At 44.5% G+C, this 15187-nt stretch overlaps 1 protein-coding gene across 6 annotated transcripts in view; it reads left to right on the top strand.

The window, feature by feature from the left end:
* Positions 1-15187, top strand: part of ppp1r9a (protein phosphatase 1, regulatory subunit 9A) — a 105615-nt gene that overhangs the window by 71548 nt on the left and 18880 nt on the right. For all 6 annotated transcript variants that reach the window (XM_055877150.1, XM_055877149.1, XM_055877147.1 and 3 more), the window contains exons 9-11: positions 685-914; positions 4369-4465; positions 10666-10777. In XM_055877150.1, coding sequence (XP_055733125.1) covers positions 685-914; positions 4369-4465; positions 10666-10777 — 439 coding nt within the window. The remainder of the gene's footprint in view (positions 1-684; positions 915-4368; positions 4466-10665; positions 10778-15187) is intronic.

Below are 15187 nucleotides of genomic sequence, written 5' to 3'. Positions count from 1 at the left end.
CTGAGCGGTGAGTGAGCCAGTGGTTAAGTGAGAGTGACAGGCAAGCAGGCACCGACACAAGAGCTTTTTAAAAGTGTCTGGTTTATCCCCTGCATCCTGATAAGTTTTTTTTATTTAACTAGGCAAGTCAGTTCAGAACAAATTCTTATTTTACAATGACGGTCTACCCCGGCCAAACCCTCCCCTAACCCGAATGGCGCTGGGCCAATTGTGTGCCGCCTTATGAGGACAGTTTAGATCAAACTGCAGGAAGTGATCTAAAAAGCTCCGGAGATTATTAACTCAATTGAATGAGTGGATTTAGTGACATTGAAAGATAAGCTTGTTGGTGTAATACTCTGAGCCTGAGCTGATCTGGTGGTCGTTGGGAGACTGTTGCTTTAGAAGTTTTCCCTGACGAGGAGGAGAAGGATGTAATACAATAACAACATTTGAAAGGAGGTTGTGCCAATATACTAAACTCATTGAAGGGCTTGTTGCATGCTGGAGTTTGTCTTTGTTGTGAAGGCTGGTTAGTGACCCGTAACTTAAGGTGTTCATCCCATAGCATAGTCTCATACCATAGTGCGTGCATGCGTGTGTGTGTCTGTGATCGTATCTGGGATTGTGTGTGTGTGTGTGTTGCCATGCTAATGTGTTTATTTGTGTTCAGTATCTGAATGTCTGTGTGCTTGCCTACCCCAGCTAGCAGCGGTGGACAGGGAGAAGGCGCGCTGGGAGAAGGAGAAGAGCCAGCTGAAGGCCAGCATGGAGGAGAACAAGGAGAGGATGCTGAAGCTGGAGAGTTACTGGATCGAGGCCCAGACCCTGTGCCACACGGTCAACGAGCACCTGAAGGAGGCCCAGTGCCAGTACACCACCCTAGAGAAGAAGTACAACAAGGCCAAGAAACTCATCAAAGATTTCCAGCAGAAGTGAGTCAGAGTCTGGTGCTAAACTAGTCTAAATTAAACAACATACTGGTTCAATATACTGTATCATTCCTAGGCTTGGTAAGGCTGTTACGAACTCTCCCAAGTGAAATATCTAACTTAGGGAAGTGCGTTTGTCTTGGGGTCAGGCGACTCATGTTTTATCCCCGCTCAGGGAGTCACTCATTCCCGCCGTTCACGTCCATACAGAACTAGAAATGTATTTTCCTCGCACTAATATCACCAATACTGTTGCCCAGCACTTTGTCAAACAACTCTTTGTTGTTCCTTTGGCATCTTTTAACTGACTACAGACCAACACCAACATCAACATGTACTTTTGTGATTTACTGTACTTTGTATTATACTGTAGCATGCTTGGAATGTTGCTTTGGGCCAATTAGCTAGGCAGACTGGAACTACAGTAACCAGTTAATAGGATTAAATAGGTGATCTGTTGCTCTGGTCTAGTCAGTAACTAGCCACACACTCCAGATGTGTTGCTCTGGTCTAGTCAGTAACTAGTCACACACTCCAGATCTGTTGCTCTGGTCTAGTCAGTAACTAGCCACACACTCCAAAAGTGTTGCGCTAGTCTAGTCAGTAACTAGCCACACACTCCAGATGTGTTGCTCTGGTCTAGTCAGTAACTAGCCACACACTCCAGATGTGTTGCTCTGGTCTAGTCAGTAACTAGCCACACACTCCAGATGTGTTGCTCTGGTCTAGTCAGTAACTAGCCACACACTCCAGATGTGTTGCTCTGGTCTAGTCAGTAACTAGCCACACACTCCAGATGTGTTGCTCTGGTCTAGTCAGTAACTAGCCACACACTCCAGATGTGTTGCGCTGGTCTAGTCAGTAACTAGCCACACACTCCAGATCTGTTGCTCTGGTCTAGTCAGTAACTAGCCACACACTCCAGATGTGTTGCGCTGGTCTAGTCAGTAACTAGCCACACACTCCAGATCTGTTGCTCTGGTCTAGTCAGTAACTAGCCACACACTCCAGATGTGTTGCGCTGGTCTAGTCAGTAACTAGCCACACACTCCAGATCTGTTGCTCTGGTCTAGTCAGTAACTAGCCACACACTCCAGATCTGTTGCTCTGGTCTAGTCAGTAACTAGCCACACACTCCAGATCTGTTGCTCTGGTCTAGTCAGTAACTAGCCACACACTCCAGATGTGTTGCTCTGGTCTAGTCAGTAACTAGCCACACACTCCAGATGTGTTGCTCTGGTCTAGTCAGTAACTAGCCACACACTCCAGATGTGTTGCTCTGGTCTAGTCAGTAACTAGCCACACACTCCAGATGTGTTGCGCTGGTCTAGTCAGTAACTAGCCACACACTCCAGATCTGTTGCTCTGGTCTAGTCAGTAACTAGCCACACACTCCAGATGTGTTGCGCTGGTCTAGTCAGTAACTAGCCACACACTCCAGATCTGTTGCTCTGGTCTAGTCAGTAACTAGCCACACACTCCAGATGTGTTGCGCTGGTCTAGTCAGTAACTAGCCACACACTCCAGATGTGTTGCTCTGGTCTAGTCAGTAACTAGCCACACACTCCAGATGTGTTGCGCTGGTCTAGTCAGTAACTAGCCACACACTCCAGATCTGTTGCTCTGGTCTAGTCAGTAACTAGCCACACACTCCAGATCTGTTGCTCTGGTCTAGTCAGTAACTAGCTACACACTCCAGATGTGTTGCTCTGGTCTAGTCAGTAACTAGCCACACACTCCAGATGTGTTGCGCTGGTCTAGTCAGTAACTAGCCACACACCCCAGATCTATTGCTCTGGTATAGTCAGTAACTAGCCACATACTCCAGATGTGTTGCTCTGGTCTAGTCAGTAACTAGCCACACACGCCAGATGTGTTGCTATGGGTCTAGTCAGTAACTAGCCACACACTCCAGATCTGTTGCTCTGGTCTAGTCAGTAACTAGCCAAACATTCCAGATCTGTTGCTCTGGTCTAGTCAGTAACTAGCCACACACTCCAGATGTGTCCGTATTATCTGTTGCCATTAGAGTAAAATGGGCTCCCGAGTGGCGGAGCTGTCTAAGGCACTGCATCTCAGTGCTAGAGGTGTCACTACAGACCCTGGTTCGATTCCAGGCTGTATCACAACCGGCCGTGATTGGGAGTCCCATAGAGCGGCGCACAATTGGCCCAGCATCGTTAGGGTTTGGCCGGGGTAGCCGTCATTGTAAATAAGAAATTGTTCTTAACTGCCTAGTTAAATATATATATATTTTTTAAATGACTGAAAACCTGAACAATTGCAACATTATTCAGTCCACTTTGGTTTTAAGGACAACATCTTATCGTAGCTATGTTATTTAAGATTCAAATCCAAATTTAAAGGCCATTGCAAATGACAGCTTATTTTAGGTAATACACATCTGTTATTCAAACCCTGTTATTTTCCTACAGTGTGTGTATCAAACTTTTTCACAAACAGATTCCACCCATTAATCTGAAGGACATTTTAACCAAGTGGCACTTAGTTGAAGCATGTCTGTAGAGAGAGAGAGAGAGAGCTGTGTTGACTTCCTATGCCACTCTCCGCTCTGACTGCCTTTAAATGCCTTTGTCCTTGAGGCAACATTGCTGCTAACTGCGGAAACAAACTCTCCCTCCATTTTACCAGCAGCAATGTTGAACAGGCCAGAAGAAGCCAGGCAGATAATTTTACCAAGCAGATGTAGTGAGCACAAGGAATTGCAAATGTCTCAAGAGCCAATGTCTGTGTGTCTGTCTGTCTGTGTTGGGTTTATTATGGTTGTTTGTCTGTCTGAGTGTGCGTGCAAGGGAGCCCTGCGTCCTTCAGCCCTGCTGTAAGACAGAGACAGGACTGTGTCAGGCTTTCACTCTGTCTTTACTTCACTGTGCTCCTATCCTCACGCGCACGCACGCACGCACGCACGCACGCACGCACGCACGCACGCACGCACGCACGCACGCACGCACGCACGCACGCACGCACGCACGCACGCACGCACGCACGCACGCACGCACGCACGCACGCACGCACACACACACACACACACACACACACACACACACACACACACACACACACACACACACACACACACACACACACACACACACACACACACACACACACACACACACTACCCTTTACCTTCTACACTCCTGTTAAAGGAGACAATACAGAGAGGCGCTCTACATATCTCGTCATATTCACACATTCCTGTCCTCACCCCTGTGAGAGGAACGGTCCCAGCTCCCCAAACACCTAACACTTCTGTCCCTGTCTTCACCCCTGTCAGATGAGCTGTCCCCAACCATCCAAACACCTTACACCCTGTCCCTGTCCCTGTCTTCCCACCAAACACTCTCCATCTCATCACCCCTGCCAGTGGGACACCAACGTACCCTTTTAACCCCCTATCTCCTTCTCTTCTCTCCCCTCTCTCTGTTTCTTCCAGGGAGGTGGAGTTTGTCCAGAAGGAGGATGCCGAAAGGAAGAGGCTGGAGGATGCAGAGAAGTCCCACCTGGAAGAGATCCAGGGACTGCAAGTCAGGGTAATATGCTCTCTCAATGGCCTTCCTCTATGGTCATCTAATCAATGCTGCTGATTACATCCAGGTGGAGAATGAAATTGATCTTGGGTCAGTTTAGCATCTTCCCCATTAATGGTTAGCGTTAGGATTGGGGGAGGGGAAGCTGATCCTAGATCTGTACCTAGGGAAACTACAATCCGGGGCGTAAACCCACAACCAAAGATCAGAGTTATTGACATGCTTATGGCTGTGTGATATGTTTATACCGGTAACTATACAAGTGTACATTATGTATCTGTATAAGTACAAGATAAACCCCTAATTCCCCCTAAACATTACATACCAGCCCACTAAACATAACATACCAGCCCACTAAACATACCAAACCAGCCCACTAAACATAAAATACCAGCCCACTAAACATAAAATACCAGCCCACTAAACATAACATACCAGCCCACTAAACATAAAATACTAGCCCACTAAACATAAAATACCAGCCCACTAAACATAACATACCAGCCCACTAAACATAACATACCAGCCACTAAACATAACATACCAGCCACTAAACATAACATACCAGCCCACTAAACATAACATACCAGCCCATTAAACATAACATACCAGCCCACTAAACATAACATACCAGCCCACTAAACATACCAAACCAGCCCATTAAACATACCAAACCAGCCCACTAAACATAAAATACTAGCCCACTAAACATAAAATACCAGCCCACTAAACATAACATACCAGCCCACTAAACATAAAATACCAGCCCACTAAACATAACATACCAGCCCACTAAACATACCAAACCAGCCCATTAAACATAACATACCAGCCCACTAAACATACCAGCCCACTAAACATACCAGCCCACTAAACATACCATACCAGCCCACTAAACATACCAAACCAGCCCACTAAACATAACATACCAGCCCACTAAACATACCATACCAGCCCACTAAACATACCAAACCAGCCCACTAAACATTACATACCAGCCCACTAAACATACCATACCAGCCCACTAAACATAACATACCAGCCCACTAAACATACCAAACCAGCCCACTAAAACATAACATACCAGCCCACTAAACATAACATACCAGCCCACTAAACATACCAGCCAACTAAACATACCATACCAGCCCACTAAACATACCATACAAGCCCACTAAACATAACATACCAGCCCACTAAACATACCAAACCAGCCCACTAAACATAACATACCAGCCCACTAAACATACCAAACCAGCCCACTAAACATAACATACCAGCCCACTAAACATACCAAACAGCCCACTAAACATAACGTACCAGCCCACTAAACATACCATACCAGCCCACTAAACATACCAAACCAGCCCACTAAACATTACATACCAGCCCACTAAACATACCATACCAGCCCACTAAACATAACATACCAGCCCACTAAACATACCAAACCAGCCCACTAAAACATAACATACCAGCCCACTAAACATAACATACCAGCCCACTAAACATACCAGCCAACTAAACATACCATACCAGCCCACTAAACATACCATACAAGCCCACTAAACATAACATACCAGCCCACTAAACATACCAAACCAGCCCACTAAACATACCAAACCAGCCCACTAAACATAACGTACCAGCCCACTAAACATACCATACCAGCCCACTAAACATAACATACCAGCCCACTAAACATACCAAACCAGCCCACTAAACATAACATACCAGCCCACTAAACATACCAAACAGCCCACTAAACATAACGTACCAGCCCACTAAACATAACATACCAGCCCACTAAACATAAATACCAGCCCACTAAACATAACATACCAGCCCACTAAACATACCATACCAGCCCACTAAACATAACATACCAGCCCACTAAACATACCATACCAGCCCACTAAACATACCATACCAGCCCACTAAACATACCATACCAGCCCACTAAACATAAATACCAGCCCACTAAACATAACATACCAGCCCACTAAACATAAATACCAGCCCACTAAACATACCAGCCCACTAAACATACCAGCCCACTAAACATAACATACCAGCCCACTAAACATTACATTCCAGCCAACTAAACATTACATTCCAGCCCACTAAACATAACATACCAGCCCACTAAACATAAATACCGGCCCACTAAACATACCATACCAGCCCACTAAACATACCATACCAGCCCACTAAACATAACATACCAGTCCACTAAACATAACATACCAGCCCACTAAACATACCATACCAGTCCACTAAACATACCATACCAGCCCACTAAACATACCATACAAGCCCACTAAGCATACCATTCCAGCCCACCAAACATACCATACCAGTCCACTAAACATACCATACCAGCCCACTAAACATACCATACAAGCCCACTAAGCATACCATTCCAGCCCACCAAACATACCATACCAGTCCACTAAACATACCATACCAGCCCACTAAACATACCATACAAGCCCACTAAGCATACCATTCCAGCCCACCAAACATACCATTCCAGCCCACTAAACATAACATACCAGCCCACTAAACATAACATACCAGCCCACTAAACATAACATACCAGCCCACTAAACATAACATACCAGCCCACCAAACATACCATACCAGCCCACCAAACATACCATACCAGCCCACCAAACATAACATACCAGCCCACTAAACATAACATACCAGCCCACTAAACATAACATACCAGCCCACTAAACATAACATACCAGCCCACCAAACATACCATACCAGCCCACTAAACATAACATACCAGCCCACTAAACATAACATACCAGCCCACTAAACATTACATACCAGCCCACTAAACATAACATACTGTACCAACCCACTAAACATAACATACCATACCAGCCCACTAAACATACCATACCAGCCCACTAAACATAACATACCAGCCCACCAAACATACCATACCAGCCCACCAAACATACCATACCAGCCCACTAAACATAACATACCGTTCCAGCCCACTAAACATACCATACCAGTCCACTAAACATACCATACCAGCCCACTAAACATAACATACCAGCCACTAAACATAACACACCAGCCACTAAACATAACACACCAGCCCACTAAACATAACATACCATACCAGCCCACCAAACATACCATACCAGCCCACTAAACATAACATACCATTCCAGCCCACTAAACATACCATACCAGTCCACTAAACATACCATACCAGCCACTAAACATACCATACCAGCCACTAAACATAACACACCAGCCACTAAACATAAAATACCAGCCCACTAAACATAACACACCAGCCACTAAACATAACACACCAGCCACTAAACATTACATACCAGTCCCCTAAACATAAAATACCAGCCCACTAAACATAAAATACCAGCCCACTAAACATAACATACCAGCCACTAAACATAACACACCAGCCCACTAAACATAACATACCAGCCACTAAACATAACATACCAGCCCACTAAACATAACATACCAGCCACTAACCATAACATACCAGCCACTAAACATAAAATACCAGCCACTAAACATAACATACCAGCCACTAACCATAACATACCAGCCACTAAACATAAAATACCAGCCACTAAACATAAAATACCAGCCAATAAACATAACATACCAGCCCACTAAACATAAAATACCAGCCAATAAACATAACGTACCAGCCCACTAAACATAACAGCCCACTAAACATAACATACCAGCCCACTAAACATAACATACCAGCCCACTAAACATACCAGCCCACTAAACATACCAGCCCACTAAACATAACAGCCCACTAAACATAACATACCAGCCCACTAAACATAACAGCCCACTAAACATAACATACCAGCCCACTAAACATAAATACCAGTCCATTAAACATAACATACCAGCCCACTAAACATAACATTCCAGCCCACTAAACATTACATACCACTAAACATTACATACCAGCCCACTAAACATTACATACCAGCCCACTAAACATAACATACCAGCCCACTAAACAGCCCATACCAGCCCACATTCATTTGATTTCCACACTGGTTTGATTAGCACATTGGTCTTCAAAACTCACCTTGCGGACCCCCCAGATGTTTCACAATTTTGTTAACTAGCTCCCCTGATTTACCTAGTCCAGGGCTTTATGATTAGTTGACAATTAGAATCAAATCAATTTGTATTGGTCGCATACACATACAGTTGAAGTCGGAAGTTTACATACACTTTAGCCAAATACATTTAATCTCAGTTTTTCACAATTCCTGACATGTATTCCTAGTAACAATTCCCTGTCTTAGGTCAGTTAGTATCACCAGTTTATTTTAAGAATGTGAAATGTCAGAATAATATTAGAGGGAATGATTTATTTCAGCTTTTATTTCTTTCATCACATTCCCAGTGGGTCAGAAGTTTACATACACTCAATTAGTATTTGGTAGCATTGCCTTTAAATTGTTTGACTTGGGTCAAATGTTCCGGGTGGCCTTCCACAAGCTTCCCACAACAAGTTGGGTGAAATTTGGCTCATTCCTCCTGACAGAGTTGGTGGTAACTGAGTCAGGTTTGTAGGCCTCCTTGCTCGCACATGCTTTTTCAGTTCTGCCCACAAATTTTCTATAGGATTGAGGTCAGGGCTTTATGATGGCCACTCCAATACCTTGACTTTGTTTTCCTTAAGCCATTTTGCCACAACTTTGGAAGTATGCTTGGGGTCATTGTCCATTTGGAAGACCCATTTGCGACCAAGCTTTAACTTTCTGACCGATGTCTTGAGATGTTGCTTCAATATATCCACATAATTTTCCAGCCTCATGATGCTATCTATTTTGTGAAGTGCACCAGCCCCTCCTGCAGCAAAGCACCCCCACAAAAAGATGCTGCCACTCCCGTGCTTCACGGTTGGGATGGTGTTCTTTGGCTTGCAAGCCTCCCCCTTTTTCCTCCAAACATAACGATGGTTCTATTTTTGTTTCATTAGTCCTGAGGACATTTCTCCAAAAAGTACGATATTTGTCCCCATTTGCAGTTGCAAACCATAGTCTGGCTTTTTTATGGCGGTTTTGGAGCAGTGGCTTCTTCCTTGCTGAGCAGCCTTTCGGGTTATGTCGATATAGGACTCGTTTTACTGTGGGTATAGATACTTTTGTACCTGTTTCCTCCAGCATCTTCACAAGGTCCTTTGCTGTTGTTCTGCGATTGATTTGCACTTTTTGCACCAAAGTACGTTCATCTCTAGGAGACAGAACGCGTCTCCTTCCTGAGCGGTATGACAACTGCGTGGTCCCATGGTGTTTATACTTGCTTACTATTGTTTATATAGATGAAGGTGGTACCTTCAGGCATTTGTAAATTGCTCCCAAATCAGACTTATGGAGGTCCACAATTTTTTTCTGAGGTCTTGGCTGGTTTCTTTTGATTTTCACATGATGTCAAGCAAAGAGGCACTGAGTTTGAAGGTAGGCCTTGAAATACATCCACAGGTACACCTCGAATTGACTCGAATTATGTCAATTAGCCTATCAGAAGATTCTAAAGCCATGACATAATTTTCGGGAATTTTCTAAGCGTTTTTCAAGGCACAGTCAACTTAGTGTATGTAAAATTCTGACCCACTAGAATTGTGATACAGTGAATTAGAAGTGAAATAATCTGTCTGTAAACAGTTGTTGAAAAAATGACTTGTGTCATGTACAAAGTAGATGTCCTAACCGACTTGTCAAAACTATAGTTTGTTAACAAGAAATTTGTGGAGTGGTTGAAAAACAAGTTTTAATGACTCCAACCTAAGTGTATGTAAACTTATGACTTCAACTGTATTTAGCAGATGTTATTGCGGGTGTAGCGAAATGCTTCTGTTCCTAGCTCCAACAGTGCAGTAATATCTAACAATACACAACAATACAAACCTAAAAGTAAAATAATGGAATTATAATGTGAGAAAGAACACACACACACAAAAAAAATACTGCAAAGTTTCTTAGGAGCTAGAAACTGAGCAGCCATGTCTACCGGCGCCATCTTATCAGGTACGCTAGCTCTGAAGTAGATCAAAGACATGGAACGGCTGTGGGTCGAACCACTGTCCCTGCTGGTACATGGTGTTACCAGTGGAGGGAGTCACCCTGCATGGGTCACTTACACTGAAACTCGAAACGGTTTCTTCACAGATTGCAGCCCTGGAGTTTGAGCTGATGCAACTGATGAAACAAAATGGCATCCAGGTGAACAACAACAACAACAGTGCCCAACAGAGTCCTGGGAAGGCCGGTCCTGCCAGAGGTGAGTCTCAGGGAGATGGGGAGATACAGAAATATGATGCTTACACTCTACTACTATTATAGCTTTCTCCCTCTCCAGGCAATAATACCCCACACTGTGGTAATATAATACACATTACTGGTCATATTCAGATGATTCTGTAGTGAGTCACAGGGTGAGTCACAACAGGGGCCCTGTGACTAGTCATCCATTCATTCTCATCCCCCACTTCCCATTGAGCTTAAAAGACTCCAGTTGACTTCATTTACATATCACTCTACATATATGTATATAATTTACCTATCTACATCTATATCTATATCATTTACCTTTCTATATCTATATCATTTACCTCTCTACATCTATATCTATATCATTTACCTTTCTATATCTATATCATTTACCTCTCTACATCTATATCTGTATCATTTACCGCTCTACATCTATATCTATGTCATTTACCTCTCTACGTGTATATCTATGTAATTTACCTCTCTACGTCTATATCTATATAATTTACCTCGCTACGTCTATATCTATATGATTTAACTCTCTACATCTATATCTATATAATTTACCTTTCTATATCTCTACATCTATATCTGTATCATTTACCGCTCTACATCTATATCTATGTCATTTACCTCTCTACGTGTATATCTATGGCATTTACCTCTCTACGTCTATATCTATATAGTTTACCTCGCTACCTCTATATCTATATCATTTACCTCTCTACATCTATATCTGTATAATTTACCGCTCTACATCTATGTCATTTACCCCTCTACGTGTATATCTATGTCATTTACCTCTCTACGTCTATATCTATATGATTTACCTCTCTACATCTATATAATGTATCTCTCTACATTTATACCTATATAATTTACCTCTCTACGTCTATATCTATATAATTTACCCCTCTACATCTATATAATGTATCTCTCTGCATTTATACCTATATAATTTTCTCTCTACGTCTATATGTATATATATAATTTACCTCTTTACATCTATATAATTTATCTCTACATTTATATCTATATAATTTACCTCTCTACATCTATATCTATATAATGTACCTCTCTACATCTACATTTATCTAATTTACCTCTCTATGTCTATATATCTATACTTTACCTCTACATCTATATCTATGTACTTTACCTCTCTACATCTATATTATTTACTTCTCTATGTCAATATAATTTACACCTATTTCTATCTAATTTACCTCTCTTCATCTATATCTAAATAATTTACCTCTCTACATCTATATCTATATTATTTACCTCTATGTCAATATAATTTACATCTATTTCTATCTAATTTACCTCTCTACATCTATATCTAAATAATTTACCTCTCTGTAACGATGTTCGTCTGAGGAAGAAGGAGTAGACCAAAGCGCAGCGTGGTACGTGTTCATGATGTTTATTAAAACCTGAACACTGGAACAAAAACAAAAGTGGAACAAAATGCAACAGTTCTGTCACGTACTCACACAAAACAGAAAACAACTACCCACAAAACACAGGTGGGAAAAGGCTACCTAAGTATTGTTCTCAATCAGAGACAACGATAGACAGACGCCTCTGATTGAGAATCACACCCGGCCAAACACATAGAAATAGACAACATAGAACAAAACATAGAATGCCCACCCCAACTCACGCCCTGACCAACCAAAATAGAGACATAAAAAAGATCTCTAAGCTCAGGGCGTGACACTCTCTACATCTATATTATTTACCTCTCTATATCAATATAATTTACCTCTATATCTATATAATTTTCCTCTCCATCTATATAATTTACCTCTCTACATCTATATCTATGATATTTACCTCTACAGCTATATCTATGCTATTTAACTCTCTACATGTATATCTATGTTATTTACCTCTCTCATCTACGTATATCATTTACCTCTACATCTATATAATTTACCTCTCTACATCTATATCTATATAATTTACCTCTACTGTCACGGCCGTCAAAAGAACTGGACCAAAGCGCAGCGTGGTGAGTGTACATATTCCCTTTATTAGAAATGACGCCAACAAAAACAATAAGCAATACAAAACAACCGTGAAGCTTAAGGGCTATATGCCACAAACAAAGTTAACCTCCCATACAGAAAGGAGGGAAAAGGGCTACCTAAGTATGGTTCCCAATCAGAGACAACGATAGACAGCTGTCCCTGATTGAGAACCATACCCGGCCAAAACAAAGAAATACAAAAACATAGAAAATAGAACATAGAATGCCCACCCAAATCACACCCTGACCAAACCCAAAATAGAGACATAAAAAGCTCTCTAAGGTCAGGGCGTGACAGTACCCAAATCACCCCCCCCCCCCCCCCCCCCCCCTTAAAGGTGCGGACTCGGAACCTATAGGGGAGGACCGGAACCTATAGGAGAGGGTCTGGGTGGGCATCTATCCGCGGTGGCGGCTCTGGTGCGGGACGTAGACCTCCCTCCACCTCTGGCTCACCCCACTTTGGTGGCGCCTCTGGTGAGGGGACTCCCGTCGCCGACCCCGGACTGGGGACCCTCGTTGCGGGCCCCGGACTGAGCACCCTCGTTGCGGGCCCCGGACTGGGCACCCTCGTAGCGGGCCCCGGACTGGGGACCGTCGCCGGTGGCTCCGGACCCGGGGACCGTCGCCGGTGGCTCCGGACCCGGGGACCGTCGCCGGTGGCTCCGGACCCGGGGACCGTCGCCGGTGGCTCCGGACCCGGGGACCGTCGCCGGTGGCTCCGGACCCGGGGACCGTCGCCGGAGGCTCCGGACCCGGGGACCGTCGCCGGAGGCTCCGGACCCGGGGACCGTCGCCGGAGGCTCCGGACCCGGGGACCGTCGCCGGAGGCTCCGGACCCGGGGACCGTCGCCGGAGGCTCCGGACCGGGGACCGTCGCCGGAGGCTCCGGACTGGGGACCCTCACTGATGGGAGGAGACGTATAGACAGCCTGGTGCGTGGGGCTGCCACAGGGCCCACCAGGCTGGGGAGACATACAGGAGGCCTGGTCCTTAGAGGCACAGGATGAACCGGGCTGTGGGGGAGCACTGGAGATCTGGTGCGTAGCCTTGGCACCACTCTTCCAGGCTGAATGCCCACTTTAGCCCGGCACCTCCCGAGCGCAGGCACAGGTCGAACCGGGCTGTGGGGGAGCACTGGAGATCTGGTGCTTACCACGTGCACCTCTCCTTTTGGCTGCATGCCCACTTTAGCCCGGCACGTGCGGGAAGCTGGAACAGGCCGCACTGGGTTCTCCTGACAAACTGGGGATACTGTGCGTAGAGCTGGCGCTGGATAACCCGGGCCGAAGAAATGCACCGACGACCAGGAGCGCTGAGCCTGCACAAGCCCTCCTGGCTGAATGCCAACTCTAGCACGGTAACTGCGGGGATCTTGCAGAGAGCGCACCGGGCTATGAGAGCACACTGGAGACACACTGGAGCCTCCAGTTCCCCCCTTGGACGGCGATACTCCCCAGCCTGCCTCCAGGGTCCCTTACCTTCCAGGATATCCTCCCATGTCCAGGAGTCCCTTTCACCACGCTGCTTGGTTCTTTGGTGGTGGGAAGTTCTGTCACGGCCGTCAAAGGAAGTGGACCAAAGCGCAGCGTGGTGAGCGTACATATTCCTTTTATTAGAAATGACACCGACAAAAACAAGAACCAATACAAAACAACCGTGAAGCTTAAGGGCTATGTGCCACAAACAAAGTTAACCTCCCACACAGAAAGAGGAAAAAGGGCTACCTAAGTATGTTTCCCAATCAGAGACAACGATAGACAGCTGTCCCTGATTGAAAACCATACCCGGCCAAAACAAAGAAATACAAAAACATAGAAAATAGAACATAGAATGCCCACCCAAATCACACCCTTACCAAACCCAAAATAGAGACATAAAAAGCCCTCTAAGGTCAGGGCGTGACATCTACATCCTACAGTACCAGTCAAAAGTTTTAGAACACCTACTCATTCAAGGGTTTTACTATTTTCTACATTGTAGAATAATAGTGAAGACATATAAGCGCAGCAATGCCCACATGGTAGCAGGCTATAAGCGCAGCAATGCCCACATGGTAGCAGGCTATAAGCGCAGAAATGCCCACATGGTAGCAGGCTATATGCACAGAAATGCCCACATGGTAGCAGGCTAAAAACACCGTTATCAAAGTGCAAATGCAATTTTGCGTGTAATGCTTTTATTATAAAGGTGCATTTTTAAGGTGAAAATTATCTTCAACAAACTTGAAACTATATATGCCAGTTATGCTCTATACCCCTTGTAAAGCCGATAAAAGTGCTTAATTTTAAGAAGTTATGTGGCCACTTTAGTTGTGATAGAAACCTTATTAAAACATATGGGCTAGGCTACATGAGGTCTGTGACTATGATTCGAAAAATTCGC

The sequence above is a fragment of the Salvelinus fontinalis genome, chromosome 22 (genome assembly GCF_029448725.1).
Source record: "Salvelinus fontinalis isolate EN_2023a chromosome 22, ASM2944872v1, whole genome shotgun sequence".
Lineage (NCBI taxonomy): Eukaryota > Metazoa > Chordata > Actinopteri > Salmoniformes > Salmonidae > Salvelinus > Salvelinus fontinalis.
Note: the sequence above shows the minus strand (reverse complement) of the source record. Positions and strands in the feature narration are given on the sequence as shown.